The sequence below is a fragment of the Cyclopterus lumpus genome, chromosome 20, assembly GCF_009769545.1.
Source record: "Cyclopterus lumpus isolate fCycLum1 chromosome 20, fCycLum1.pri, whole genome shotgun sequence".
NCBI classification, from domain to species: Eukaryota; Metazoa; Chordata; class Actinopteri; order Perciformes; family Cyclopteridae; genus Cyclopterus; species Cyclopterus lumpus.
In genome coordinates, this window is record NC_046985.1 from 16260623 (window position 1) to 16276105 (window position 15483).

Here is a 15483-nt window from a genome sequence, read left to right on the forward strand (position 1 = left end):
GCTGGGTCACACCTACAAGTGTCTCCTAATGTGTGAAAGCAGACGCAACCTGTGGGGAGTAATCACTCCCTAAAAGGCCACTCACATGACCCCCCTCCCCCTTAAGATGTGCTGATGGCTTGTTGACACTCATCCTCTCAGCATGACAAGACACACAGTTTGGATTTCTGGCTGGTGGGCATCGCGCATCCCAATCTTATAGATGGAAGCACGTAACTCACCTTGTGTCAATGATTTTATGGAGATTGTCCTATTTCTTTATTATCTACAGTCAGAAAAAAACGTTTTAAAAGGGCACTGCTGATTTTACACATCGAGTTCCGTTTACTCGTCACAGGGTGCTCCACTCAGCCAGTGAAACCATTTGATAACTAACGTCTTCTGTGTCTCTGGAGGGAGCTCTCTCAAGTCCCCAAAAAAAGAGTCCTTATGATGTCATAGTCATGCACGTTGTTGTTGTTTTCATGTAGAAAAGTGTAGGTATGGAGCTTGTTTCTGGGCATTCACCAGGGAAGGTTTAACAAAAGACAGGGATTAAGAGTCAGATTGTCTTGTTTAAAAATATATATATATATATATATATATATATATATATATCGCAAGTCCCTCAACTGTTCGTTCATAAAAGCAATACTTAATTAGATGAAGTTCCTGTGACGACGTTATTTTATCTAATAAAATTAAGATGCGTATACCAGTTTTGACCACCAGGTGGTAATATTTAACCATCCACCGCCAGGTAATGCCAGGCTGAAGGAGATAGAGCTGCACCTGGCATTCATGATCACTTTTAATAGAACTAACATCTTATGTACTTATATTTTAAAAAGTCTTGAATATCTTAACAGGCGTCATAGGAGAGGACAAGCTTTATGTCACAGGGCGCGTTAGGAGAGACAATTCCAGCCAGTATCACAGAAACCGACTGTCTGTCCAGCATGGAACTAGTATTTCCACTGACCTCCACCCTTTCCACGCAGCTCTCAGCAAAGATGCATGCTGGCGCCTTCTCGGAATTGCAGATAATTACGGTAATTGCAGTGAGTCGTTTTCTGTGTTCCCTAAAGCGGTATCCGCATCCTGATGTCTGTTGGGCACAATTACGGCCTGGAGATGCTTTACTTCCACAGGCATGGAGCTCTGACGGACAGACCTCGGTCTTACCTCCTCATGACCCCCCTGGGATCAAATATAATGATCATACTTCGCTGCAGGACGACACTAGTTTCTTTTTTTCCCGATTCTTTTTATTTTGGGGGGAGAGGAAGGGGGACATGTTGCTGATACATATCGCGCGCGTGCATGTGTGCCGATTGTTAAAAAGGGCAATTGTGTCTGTGTACGCGCGCGTGTCCGTCTCGGTGGCGCCATGTGTCCTTTTGGATTGCTAATTTCTCTAAACGTCTGTCCGCTCCTCCCTGCAGCAGCAACAGCAGCAGTCTGGTTGCCCGAAGGGAAGCGGGTCGACGCCCAGCGGGGAGCTGAACGGTCTGGCTTCACTTACGCAACACTTTCTTAAACCGATATGAAACGGAGGCCCAATCGACGGACCACGGGATAACCACATGCAATGGGCCTGAGCTTTAATTTACAATGCCATAACATACGTCCGTTACGTATCCATATCATTGTGGGTAGTTCTGCTTGGGTTCATATCACGAAAATCCTTATTTTTGTTTACACATATGTTAAAATGTCTACATGTTCTAAATGTCCAAACTATGCAGCAGTGCATTCAGGTGACCGTTTCAGTGGCCACTGCCCCGACCAATGGAATAGAATAATGACATGTGGAACATAGTATTATGTAAATGAAGGACGATGAATGAAGGGATTGGACCCGGGTCGTCAAGCCAGAGTGAGAGAAAAAAAGCATCAAGGAGGGAAATGAACAATGAATACATGAGAACAATCAACAGTAATGTAGAAAAAGTTTGTAAAAGTACAAAATAATAACAATGCAAGTTATTGAATGAAACGTACAAAGTGTTATAGGCAATGTATCTTTTATTTTGTTTCTATTTCAAGTGCTGCTCCCTTTTATAATTTGTTTTAATAATGCATGTTGTATTGTTTATTTAATGGCGTTATTCTAACGAAATAGACTTGCCTTGTCTTATTTTGAAAAAAGAAACTCCCGAATAGTACCGGATACAATGTTATTACGCTGACTGCCTTTTCTCTCGTTGGTCTGACCAATCAGCTCGGAGGAGGCGGAGCTCCGACAAACCACAACTATTTCTCCTGCTAAATCTTGTGTGTCCGGAGTCTGCGTGCACACTGAGGTACATCGGAGTTGTGCGTCTTCCTTCCCCTCCTATACATTTCTCCGTCCAGGAATACAAAAAGTGATGCTTTACGGTGACCGGCTGTACACAGAGGCAGAGGACGACAAGCGGTGACTCGATACCCCGTTTCACTCTCTTCCCAGGAGTATTTTTCTCCTTTTTCCCCCTATTTTTCTAGTTTCGGCTTGAAGAAGACGCTGTGGTTTGCGTTGTTTCCCCCTCACGTAATGTCGGACCGTTTTTAACAAAAAACACAAACTTTTCTGTCTCCAATGCGGGAGAGGAGGAAACATTTTCCGAGTGGGTTTTGCTACTTTGTGTTTGTTTGTTTTGCTCCAGAAGGGACTGTGAACGGTCGCGTTTCAGTTCGGGAATGACTCACTCTTCGCCGTAGCTCCATGTAAATCCTTTTTTTGTTGTTTTCCCCGGTCGTCCGGCTCTTCGCCCAGCGGACTCTCTGCCGTTGCTACTGGATATACACGAGCACGTCTGCGCAGTACTTTGCTGTAAATGGAGCGCCAGTCCAGTTTCATTTCCATTTGGCTACAACTGGAGCTCTGCGCCATGGCGGTTCTTCTTACCAAAGGTAGAGGCTTTGCTCTGTCCACTGCTCCGACATCAGGCTCCGCGGTGTTCAGAGGGATGCACCCAGGCTGAAGTTAAAGCTCACTCACTCAGCGGCCCGGCGGGTTTGAAGCTCGCTGGTGTTTTATTTGTATGAAGCTAGCTAACGTAGATTAGCCAATTTAAACCAAAGATAACACAGGAAGGACCTGCTGAGGAGAGACATCCTCATTTGGTTTCATTTAACTAATTGCAGTGGTTTAGTGTGTGTGTGTGTGTTTTATGAACATAACATGGTAAATATTACATGCCTAGACCGAAACCTTTCCGTCTAATGACTTAAATGTAACCAAAAGTGTTTCTTTTGGGCTTTCTCGGAGAACTCTCTTTTAGCTCACGTTTTGAAGCTGCCATTCAAGCTAAAAGGCTTTCAGTGCTCGCCCCCCCCCTCCCCCCCCCCAAACCCACAAAGGGGCCTCTCCTCTCTAATGAAATATTCTCCAAATGACCTGCCCGGGCCCTGCTGCTCCAATCATTCACAGGGAAAACACTGATCTGATGAATGTGCTGTTCACAGAGGCAGCAGAGGAGCACCGTGTTTGTTTCTGGAAACCCTTTTAATACTTTGTAGCTCAGTTTATGAATGTAGCAGATGGGGAACACAATGTATTGCTTTGTTTATAGAGCTATTTCTAATATTATCCTTTAAAAATGTTTTTAATACAAGCAAAATAGTCCCCATCCACAACGCAGACCATATACATCTGACTGGTTGTGCCTACACAGCACCCAGAAGTTTTATAATGGTGCCAGAGAACATGAAGACAGCACAAGCTCTCAAATAGAAGTTCTCTAAATACATCTGACGTCCCGTGTTTTTGTTGTGTTAGGGCCGATGCCCTTCCCACATTTATGCTTTGAGACGTCTCCTGGAAAAATAAGAAGCCATGGGTGAAGTAATGAGTGGGCCCATGTTAATTTTTTTCTTTTTTTAAAAAGCAGGCGGTCATAATGATAAGGTAGCTGAAAGCTCTTTAGATGGGACCTCGATGCCCCTCCCCTCCCCCAGGCAGTCATGACCACAAGTAAAGCTGGGGGGGGGGGGGGGGGGGTGGCACGCTGGGAGAGGAGACTCTGGCGCCCTCCTCTTTACGAGTTTCCATTTGGGTTGAAAGAAATTGACTTTGGCAAACAAACCACTAATTATAAGCTACACGGTTCCTGTTTTATAATAGTCAGAAAGATGGCCATTTTGATCCGAGGAGCTCGTAAATTAAGGCATACTTGCTGGATATTCCCATGGGTTCTTTGAAAGGTACATGGCTGTTTTATGACCTGACACGCATATACCTTTTCAAAATAAAAGCAGTCCCCAAAACACAATTTAAAGTAAACAAACTGACATAAGTGTATTAAAGTTCGGCATAAAACAAACCGATGGGCTTGCCAGGAACACGGTATTGTTTTAAAGCTATAAATACATCTAAACTAACCCTGCCTGTCTTGTGTTTCCAGGAGAAATACGGTGTTACTGCGATGCGCCCCACTGTGTGGCTACCGGGTACATGTGCAAGTCGGAGCTAAACGCCTGTTTCACAAAGGTTCTGGACCCGCTCAGTGGGAACTCTCCTCTCACCCACGGCTGTTTAGACCCCATCGCAAACGTGGCCGACATCTGCAGCTCCGGGGTTGCCGACGTCCTCGCCGGGGCCTCCGCGCTGGACTGTTGCCACGACGACATGTGTAACTACAGAGGCCTGCACGACCTGGGGCACACCAGGGACTCAACAGGTAAAAGAAGACTCCTCGCAGAGCTTATGGGCTGTTGGTTTTGTTTGCTTTTTCACTGAAACTGAAATTCTCTTAGCTGGGTTTTTAAAAATGATCGCATGCTGCGAGGGGATTTTTACGTTTCCTCCTTAGCAAATATTCAATATTTCCGTCTTTCCTGTTCCAGAAGCAATACGTTGAGCTGTAGGGTTCTTCAAACACTTGGCTGTTTATGGACATGCAGGCCACCCTTGCCCCCTCTTCTTCCTACTTCTTTTTTCCCCCCCTCTACGTCCCAGCTTTACAGAACTTCAATTTGACTTTTAATGGGCTCCAGCTCTTCGCCTGGGAAGCCAGGGAGCAGCCAGTTTACCGTAAGCACTTGGAAAGAGATCAGATGTATTCGTTCTCTTTTTTTAATTATTATTATGTGTGCACCATGTAATTTTCCCACTGAAGAGGAATGTGCCTCTCAGAATGAATTTTGCCTGACAACTCCTGCATGTTGGGCAGAAGTAGGAGCTCTCGGAGTAATGAAAAGGTGCACAGAGAGACGGAGAGGAAGGGGAGCCGTCCTGTGGTAACCGTCTTGTCGTGACCCCGACCGGAGCGCACAATAGTTTATTAGCTCAAATTAATTCCTGGCTCTCAGTCGGGGCAGGGTGACTCATTTGCGGCCCTTTCTCACATCATCGCGCTCGTCTGTGTGTCTCTCAGCGGTTACTGGCTCGCCTGTGGAGATTTGCTTGAGTATAAGACGCCCTGGTACTGTATGTAATTGATTTGGAGCAGTGAAAACATGCGAGCATGCAGTAAAACACATAATCTTTCTGTGTGTGCACAGATCACAGCCGGTACCAGCCGGACAGCAGCAACAGGAACCTGGTGACCCGGGTCCAGGAGCTGGCCTCGGCCAAGGAAGTGTGGTTCCGGGCGGCGGTGATAGCTGTCCCCATCGCCGGTGGCCTCATCCTGGTGTTGCTGATCATGCTGGCGCTGCGGATGCTGCGCAGCGAGAACAAGCGGCTGCAGGACCAGCGGCAGCAGATGTTGTCGCGACTTCACTACAGCTTCCACGGCCACCACACCAAGAAGGGCCACGTGGCCAAGCTGGACCTGGAGTGCATGGTTCCAGTCACGGGCCACGAGAATTGCTGCCTGACCTGCGACAAGATGAGGCAGGCCGACCTGGGCAACGACAAGATCCTGTCTCTGGTGCACTGGGGGATGTACAGCGGCCACAGCAAGCTGGAGTTCGTATGACTCCCACTGGGAGTCACGTGACTGTCAGAACTTTAAAGACATTCCCATGTTGGTTTTTTCGTCCGTCTTGTTCTTTTCAACCAGTGGCGGAAAAAAATACGAGACTGATTTCATGCCGTGTGTTTTTTTTTTTTTTTTTTTTGCTAGAGGAGCACTTTACTTGAAATAATGAAAGGCAAAGCAATGAGGAGCTGTATTTAAAAGTGGAGAAGGGCAGAACTGAGGTGGAGCAAGAGCTCCGTCACTGCTCCGGAGGATCCTGGACATTTATACTGAGCGCTGAAGGATTCCAAATCTGTCTTATTTGCACATTTGTAAAGAAAAAAAAAAAAACGCCCCGAAAAAAAGTTTTTTCAAACCAGATTTTTACACTGACGCCAGGGTACAACAAATGAACTTGTTTGAGGAGTAAAAAAGTGTTTTCTCTCTCTCTCTCTCTCTGCTTGATTGTGAGCGTGAAAGACAAAAACTTCCATTAAAATGACTTTTATTTATTTGACGATTCATTCTTGTGTTTTTCAACGATGAGGGGACAAATATATTACTCCCTTGCTACTGCGGTCATAACTGTTAGGCACACAAAGTGGTTCGATCTCGTGTTTGTGTGTGTTAGACCTGACAGTGCGGCCTGGTTGTTTTACTGTAGAGCTGCTACATCTGTCGGTTGTTCTTGAACCCTCTCCAGAGGTCATGTTTTCTGCTTCAAATACCACCCCCCCCCCCCCCCCCCCCCCCCCCCCCCCTCACTGGTTGGATTCATCCTGGAAGTAGTGGTGCTATTTATTTTATACTCTACTCTAATGCCTCTAAAGCACCTCCCAGAATCTGATTTCCTGGACGTCAGTGAGAAACACTGTCCCTACTGTGTGTTGAGGGATTTCAGTAGTAGTAGTAGAAAATCCACTGGAAAAAAAAAATAAAAAAAATAATATATATATATATATATATATATATATATACGTGTGTGTGTATATGCATGCTGTGCCATTGAGTGTTGTCCGTAAACTATTAGTGACAAGGTCTTTCATTACAACACACACATTTACTTTTGACTCAATCCCACGTATACTTTCAGAAATTTAGGCATTAATCCGCAGCTGAAAATAGTCCCTGAGAGACATAATTTCCTTCTGTCAGAGTGGTGTTTGCTAAAAACTACAGGGCCCGGCTGTTTATTTGTGACAAATATTTACATTTCAAATTCTCACCAGTGAGCTTCTGGCTGAGCCACAAGGGGAATTGAGAAGTCCCATTGTTATTTTTTTGTTCACAATCTGAGCTTCACCCTTTTTATATGTTGCTAAAACTGGTTTACCCAAATCTCAAAGTGGAATTAGTTTTTGTTTCTGAGATGCCTCTTTTATCTATTATGCTGGATTATCCCAGAGTGTGTTAGGCAGAAAGTGGATTATCCAGAGTGAACGGCTTCTTATTCAACAGACTGGGTTTTGACTGTTTACAAGGACTGTTGGCGGAACCATTACTTTAGTGGCACGTGTTACTTTCCCGCTGAATTCTCGCTATGCTAATGTTTTTAGCGGCAAAAGCTCAAGTTTTAAATTTTTTTTAATGTATTTATTTGTTGCCAGATAGGTTTTTATTCTTTTACCTCGAGCTGAACGTCACACGGAGCAAGATGATGGGGGGGGTGCTTGGGTTGAAAAGTTCACAGAGACATCCTGTAAGTTGTCTGAAGTCGAGTCGGTGAAGTGTGTGTGTGTGTGTGTGTGTCTCTGTGCCAAGCGGTGACCCTTGTGTCTTTCCATTAAGGAGGACAGGAAAATGCTATTAGCAGCGAAACACTTAACGGCAGCTAGCATTAGTGAGGCTCGGCCCCTGCTCGGGGCCCCCCCCGGGACTATTACCCGTGTAATAACAACAATGTCCTCTGACTGGCCCGCCTAATGTGACTGCTGTTTGCTTTAGCCTGATTCCACTTTTCCCAGCTCACCCGATGGGTGCTGGGAGACGGTGAGGAAATCGCCACGCACAAGCCCTAAAATAAAGTTTGCTTTGACTGCTGCATGAGGAGACATCTGTGTAAGACACACACACACACACTTTTTATGTCTCCTTTGTGGGGCTGCTTTTGTGCTTTCCGACCCGCCAACATCCTGCAGGCTTGTCTGCGGCGGCGCGGTCATTAGCAATCCGGCCATTTTGCGCAGCACTAGGCGGTCAAGCTGTTCGCATTCACATGCAAATTTAACGAGGCAGCTCACCGGCCTCCGTCAAAAAGGCCCCAATTTGTTTTTGAAGCTTCAAGCCGACCCCCCTACCACGGGTTTGCCGGTGTTTTTTTTGTATTGGAGTGGATTTCTCAATGTACTTCTTTTTATTTTTTATTTTTTCACCTTTACATGGGTGTGTACACTGCCCCTCCCCACCCTTGTAACCCTTATACCCACTGTGTGGAACAATATATGGGAAGTGTAAACACACATGGAACCTGTTAACACCTGAGCGCAGTAATGGATGCACACCTCCCAGGGTAGCAGCAGGACCTCCTCAACCCACCTATGTTTTTCTTGGTTCCCTTTCCCTCCAAGTCCTCACATGTTTCCTTGCTGCGACACACTTGGGGGAGTTTGCATCGTTTTTTAAATATATACAGTATATATATATATATATATATATATATATATATATATATATATATATAGATCGGCTAAAGCTCCTTTGCTCGACAGGAGCTGCTGCTGCAGTGGTCCTGGTCTAAATCATACCACCGATACTTAAAGGCTGTTTACCGGTTCCCGACCACAAACAAATACAGACATTCCAGAAAATAAACACAACTTCTAGAAGACAAAAAAAAGCGTTTCTTTTTAAATTGACGAATCGGCATGACTGCCAAGATAAATCATCCTCTGTGATGACAGACATCCGCTGGGATAAGACGCACTCTAAATATTTAGCCAATTCATTTCCTTCCACTGGATAAAGCTGCGGCTCCAGTGGATGTCCTCGTATATCCCCCCCCCTCCCTTGCTGCCGCCAACCCATTTAAACATTCCCAATAATGTTGGGAATGTTTACGGGAAGGACGGGGCTTCTTAAAGCTTAATGTCACCTTGTGTAAATAGCCCAAACAAGTTTTGAGAGGGTTTTCCAGCGACTTCCAGTAAGAAAGTGCAAACAGAATGCCTCATTTACACACACACACACAAACACACGCACAGGTGATGAGTCGTCACTGAACTGTCAGGTGCAGGCCCACTTCCTTCTCAGGAGCTTCATGGATGACGTGGTGTCCTCCTTGTGCAGCCAAGGGTTCTCAGTAGGCCTCTATCCGTCAGATGGGGGCCACAAGGGCCCCTGAAGGACAGATGGCAGAACAATATCTTAGGGTGCTTTCATACCTGTAGTTGGGTTCATGTGGTGAGAAAGTGACTTAATTGCGGTCCGGTTCCCTGTTCACGCTGAATTTAGACTAACGGAACCCAGAGGAGCAAACAACAAGTTATGTGCGTTGATTACATTACATTACATGTCATTTAGCTGACGCTTTTATCCAAAGCGACTTACAATAAGTGCATTAAACCATGAGTCCTAACTCAGAACAACAAGAATCAAGCAAGTACAATTTCTTCAATAACGTTAAACTACAGAGTACTATCCGTAAGTGCCATTTAAGTGCCAAACTACAAAGTGCTATCGGTAAGGGACATTTAAGTGCTACTAGAGTGCTACTACGGCTCTACCTTCCCTAATTAAGGTATAGTCGAAAAAGATGTGTTTTTAGTTTGCGACAGGAAGATGTAGAGACTTTCTGCTGTCCTGATGTCAATGGGGAGCTCGTTCCACCAATGAGGAGCCAGCACAGCAAACAGTCGTGATTTTGTTGAGTGTTTAGCTCGAAGTGAAGGAGCTACAAGCCGATTGGCAGAAGCCGAGCGAAGTGAACTGGCTGGGGTGTACGGTTTGACCATGTCCTGGATGTAGACCGGACCTAATCTGTTCGCAGCACGGTACGCAAGTACCAATGTTTTGAAGCGGATGCGGGCGGCCACTGGTAACCAGTGAAGGTCGCGGAGGAGCGGAGTAGTGTGGGTACATTTCGGGAGGTTGAAGACCAGTCGAGCAGCTGCATTCTGGATGAGCTGTAGAGGTCGAATGGCATTAGCCGGTAGACCTGCCAGGAGGGAGTTGCAATAGTCCAGCCGTGAGATGACCAGAGCCTGGACCAGAACCTGTGCCGCCTTCTGAGTGAGAAGAGGTCGTATTCTCCTGATGTTGTACAGCATGTACCTACAGGAGCGTGTTATTGCGGTAATGTTGGCAGTCAGGGAGAGTTGACTCCAATAACTCCCAGTGACCAACTTTAATGCTTCTGATGCGTGTATTCATGTTTCATATTCATAAAAAGTGTCAACACCCGAGCCCCGTGTGCCAGTGCCGTCTGGAACCTAGTTTAATGTTTCTCTCTTCTCCCCATTTCAGTTGTTGGATGTACAGTCTCACATCTGCCTTCATTAACTCCTCTGGCTGGTTTGTTTGCTTCGATTGACAGTTTCCACACAACCTCAAATACTGACCGGCCAATCGGAGTTTGTATGAACCCACAGGTGTGACTACCATAGTCCACAGAAAAAGAAACAAGATGTCAACAAAAAACAGCCTGCAATTACCGCTTGTCACCACAGTTGTCACCAAAACTTTTTGTACGTATTTTATAAACCTGAATGCGTAGCAGCAAGAAGTCCGGCTGGCTGGCTGGCTATGTGTTCATTGTGTGGCGTAGATCTCAGGGATTAAAACTGAAAGCAGAGACGTCTCTCTGCAAACGGCTCTGAAACCGCTATCAGAGTTTAGGAAGTGGTCTAAAATAACATGCGGTCGGGGAGATAGATTCCTCCAGACTTTGTGTCACGGGTGAAGTCCAATTGCATACCGACACGGGAAGTATTATATACACACCATATATTTCTTAACATGGCTTTTTCAAACTACTGACAAAAGTCAGCGCATCTTGGGTCAAAGTATGACAAATTGGAATGAGATAACATGCATGTATAAGTTAGGTAGTTTGGTTTCTATTGTCACACTTAGTTTGAACTTGAATGGGTATCACGTGTTTCATACCTCATTGACTCATGGATTAAGGACACTTAGCCAGCCAGGTAGATGCTCGCTGTCTCTCAGGGTAAACACAACTCTACTCTGTTGCCTCATGTTAGGATTCCCTTTTCAGCTTTGAGGAGTTCATCTGAACTTTATCCTCAAGGAGATAGATAGCTTTGAGCTGTCGCCCACTCGCCCTGATGAATGTGATCACAAGACCCTATCAGTCTAAATACCGTGGGCCGACTGTGTATCTATACATATTTTACTACTCCCTCTTCATCTGGTGTTTATCCAAGTGGAAAAAAAAGCACCGCTCGGGAGAGTGTTTTGTTAGAGGAGAGACCCACCGCCAAACGAGTCCGTGAGTGATAAAAGCAAGTGGAGCGCTAAGAATCCTCTGTGTCTGACAAGACGAATGTATCTGCGTGTTTGTGTCTCGCTAATAGATGTGCTGAGCGCATCTGCTTCGAGCACGCGACGGTACGGGGACACAGTCGCAGTTTTGAACTGGTGGATTCAGAATGTGAAAAAGTGGGCCCTGCTGACGCCGACATCACCACCACCTCTCTCTATCTAGACCAGTCCCCCCCCCCCCACGGGGGAACAACCGGATACTTATTAGCCAGTGATCCAGCACATGAGGCCCTTAACCCGCCACCCCCCGTAGCCCAGAGACACTTAGGGGTCAGCGCCTCCCCGTCACGTCCTCATCTGCTTCCCCCGAAAAACACGCTTGCAGACAGGCGTGTGCACAACACACATGATTAGACCAGAGTCGGGGTCCGGGCCTGATCGGAGGAACTCCGTTCCACTTTTTAAGTTGCGTGTGGGCGAGAATGTAAACTGCTGTTGATGATTTGTTGGTGTAAAAGTGCAGATATGCCGCTATGTTGGACATGCGTCTGTCTAATTGTCCAAATCCCATTCACTGCATTTGGTACACTGTAATAATAATAGTGAGTTATAATACTTGAGATCGTCCTGAAATCAAACCCTGTTTTTGAATAAATTAATAGTCTATGCAATTGTTGATCTTATTTTTCCCCCAAGAGATAGCCGCTTAATGAATTTATGTTCTTTAATGACCTGACTGTAGTAGTTTTCACTGTTGGGTCCGCCGGTACGCAATGGATTCAAGGGATTCACAGGAAAAGTATGCGTGTGTGTAATGTTCCTTCACACAACTCCTCATTAAATTCTTTAGAAAACATTGTTCTCTTTCTAGAACATTTCCCAGCATGCACTGTAATTATGGAGTCCTGTTGTACTTTTATACTAAGGAATTTCACTCTATTGGATTACATTTACCGCGGATGTCTAAATTCTGCTAATCCAGAACATTCTGCCAACAGGTGGTCAATATCTTCAGCGGTGTTCAGATATTGCTGGACCGCTTCACAGATTGTTTAAGGATCGGATGTCTGACTGAGCCACGAGCCTTGTCGTCCCAGAAAGTTTCCTTCGTCCATCAGCTGATCCCAGACCTGCCTGTGCACCTCTGAGTCTGTGTCCTGTTTGGAAACCGGAGCGTGCAGAGATAAACAGCAGCACCTCTGCTTATCTGGCCTTTTGTGTCTTTTGTGCAGCTACCTCCAGGGGTCAAAGGGGCATCCAGAGGGCCAAACCGGTGCGGCGGGACACGTTGTTTCTTTACTTTGGGGTGTTTTCTCTCGGCAGGTTTGGTGTGGCTTTTTAGTGTGAAGTGACCTCATCCTAACCTCAGTGTTTGAGGCTCTCAGCGGGGAGCCACTCAAAGTGCCGAAGATGGAGGCCGTTTTTTCCCACACACCAAAACAGAATACGAGGATCTGTAAAGCGATGGGAAACAATGGCAGCCGCTTCACTCCCCAACATTTTTGAAAACACTAGCTGGCTGACTAAAATGGAGAGTCCCTCCAGGACTATAATAAAAATTAAAAACTGCTCCTGGTCCCTGATAGTACAAAAGGGGGAAGGTCCGAGCGTAAATATGTTGGGCGTGTCTCCGGGGATCGCCTTTGAAGAGGTCAAGCAAAACAAACGGGGCTTCCTCTGTCCTCACTGAGCTCAGGGTCAGGAGGTTCCCCGCCGCTAGCAGAGCCTCAAAGATATTATATCGGAGGATAAATACAGTATACAGCTCTTTTAAAACAAATCTGTTCCCGTCGCGTTGGAAAACGAGGGCGAGCGGCAGGCCTTCCCCTCTGCTCCCGGCCCGGCCCATACTATTCATCACCGGGTGGAAAGGCTGTTTACTGCCGGGGTCAAGGTCCCAGGCACATGTTTACGGTCTCTCTAGATGAGCCATTGTTGTTAAAAGCGCACTCTGTTTGCATGAAAAACTCAAAAAAGCCCACACTGAAGATCATATCTAACAGGGGCCCCCTGCCCCCGGGGTCCAAATGGAGCCCATTAAAAAAAAAAAAAAACACATTCATAAGATCGAGCCACAGAAGGATGTTTAAATCCCATTTGGAGATTCGGGATGAGACATCCGCCACGCTTGGTTATCTGCCTCCTGCGGCCGCTACCCCCATCTCGACTCCTCCACCTTAACATCATCTTATCTCTCCTCTGATTTGCCTTGAGACGTGCTGAATTAAACAGAACGTTATATCTCCGAGGCCACTTCTTATAATTCCATAACCTGCGAGCTGGAAGCCAGAGCTCTGGCTTTCATTTGCTCTCTTTCTTTGTTGCTTTATCTTTTTTGTTAGTGTGGGAGGTTATGTGACCGCTCAAACCTTTTTTAACATTAAAGTCCCCCCTCCTAAGAGATCTTTGTGATAATCCCCTCCTTCCACCCCTTTGGTCCTCTGACTCCACTCCCCTGTGGGGCGTACAGGAAAATGCTTTTACTGCGTTTCCTACATCTCTGCTCGCCTCTCCATTACCCGCCACTCTGCTCTCCTTTCAAGCCCGGCAACGCCACACTGTGCCTAACCCCACCTCAGTAACCCTAACCCAACCGCGCAGGAGCCAGCGTCCTGTGTGGTGGAGCCGGTGGTGCGTCCTTCATCTGTGGAGCATTAAGAGTGAGAAGTAGGGCTGTCTCCCCCACTGGACAATGGGCAGGCATGGAAGTAACAGACTAACTCTTTTGACTCAGACTTTTATTTTAGGTCTACTAACTGGTTGTTTAGAATGTAGGAATTTTATTACGATTACGCTTATATATAAATATTGTTACAAAACATGCTAACTAAAGCTTATATTAAGCACTCCATGATGGAAGTTTTGACAGCATGAGCATAAGGAAAAAAAGGATTGTTCAGAATGTTTTATTGTTTACTGGTTAGCTGTTTCACAGTGTTTCCAGTCTTTGTTCTAAGCTAAGCTAACCGGCCGCTGACCTTTGCTTCATATTGAATGGGCAAATATGACTATTGGTAGAATAAATGATTTGCCAAAAGCTTCTTGTAATACAATACTCACATGCCACATTGAAATAATAAGTGTAACGCATAGTAATATGTTGCTTTAGCAGTCTGGCTTCTCCAACTCAAGTGTGTATTTTCCAAAGTTGCATTATCATTTCCTTCTTTTGTATGAGTGTTGCATGAGGATAGACTATAATTTTAGCCTATTTTTTAACCCTGTAATTTTACCTCCACTGAGGTGACTTGTCAGTAGTGCCCTAGTATTTCAGCAGAGTATCTGGTACTCTTCCCAGCCGCGCTCTGGGGGAGTCGTGACAGGGGGGGGGGGGGCGGGGATGAGGGATGTGGGCACGGGGATGACGGTGGTGTGGGGAGGGTTAATGTGGCAGTCTGGGACAGGCGGGGGTAATTTAGACCAGAGGTGGAACCTGAGAGCCCCGCAGTCTGACAGGAAGCCCTGGCTTAACTCCTGTCCCATTGAGATGACAGGAGGCCCGGCCTGGTACGGGCTTTGATGGACCTGGGCAGCTTTAGCAGCGACAACTGGACTATTAATGAATACATGTGTACTTTTGTATGTATTAATGTGTGTATATAAATATACATATATGAAAACAAGGACACCAAGCTGAACCGAAGAAAACATAAACATTTAGCTATTATGCACAGGAGAAAGAAAATGAACATACATATAAAATATGTATTAAAAAAATATGCAAGGTAGACTCATAGACATCGTACATCGCTGATGTTCCCGTTAATAAGTCCATAAACTGACTGGTGCCTCTTAGAGCTTCTGTCTGGCACAGTGGAAAACCAGAAAAAAACATGAAGCCCATTTAACTGTCTCTGCTTTTAATTTGGTGTTTGCAAAGAGAATCTGCCCCTAATTAAAAATAAAAAGTGGAGCCGGGTCTGGCAGCCTCGGAGACGTCACGTGACGTCAGTTTTGCGACACATAGATCGTATATGTTTCCTGAGTGTGTATGAAAGAGCACCAAAGTGACGTTTGCTTGGCTTTCGACAGGTTGTTGGTTATTTCATCGGAGTACCGTATTTTATGTATCAGCAAATAAACATTAAGGTTAAAACATACAAAAGCATGTATAAAAGCACATTTATACACACACAGGACGACATCCAAACATCAGCTCAGAATTGACCTCCCAACC

General features: G+C 45.7%; 1 protein-coding gene across 1 annotated transcript; it reads left to right on the top strand.

The window, feature by feature from the left end:
- Positions 1–2210: 2210 nt before the first annotated feature.
- Positions 2211–6379, top strand: bambia (BMP and activin membrane-bound inhibitor (Xenopus laevis) homolog a). The gene is made up of 3 exons (XM_034560677.1): positions 2211–2874; positions 4368–4643; positions 5467–6379. Exons 1-3 carry the CDS (start codon positions 2799–2801, stop codon positions 5883–5885), a joined length of 771 nt encoding a protein of 256 aa, XP_034416568.1. The 5' UTR covers positions 2211–2798; the 3' UTR covers positions 5886–6379.
- The last annotated feature ends 9104 nt before the right edge of the window (positions 6380–15483 follow it).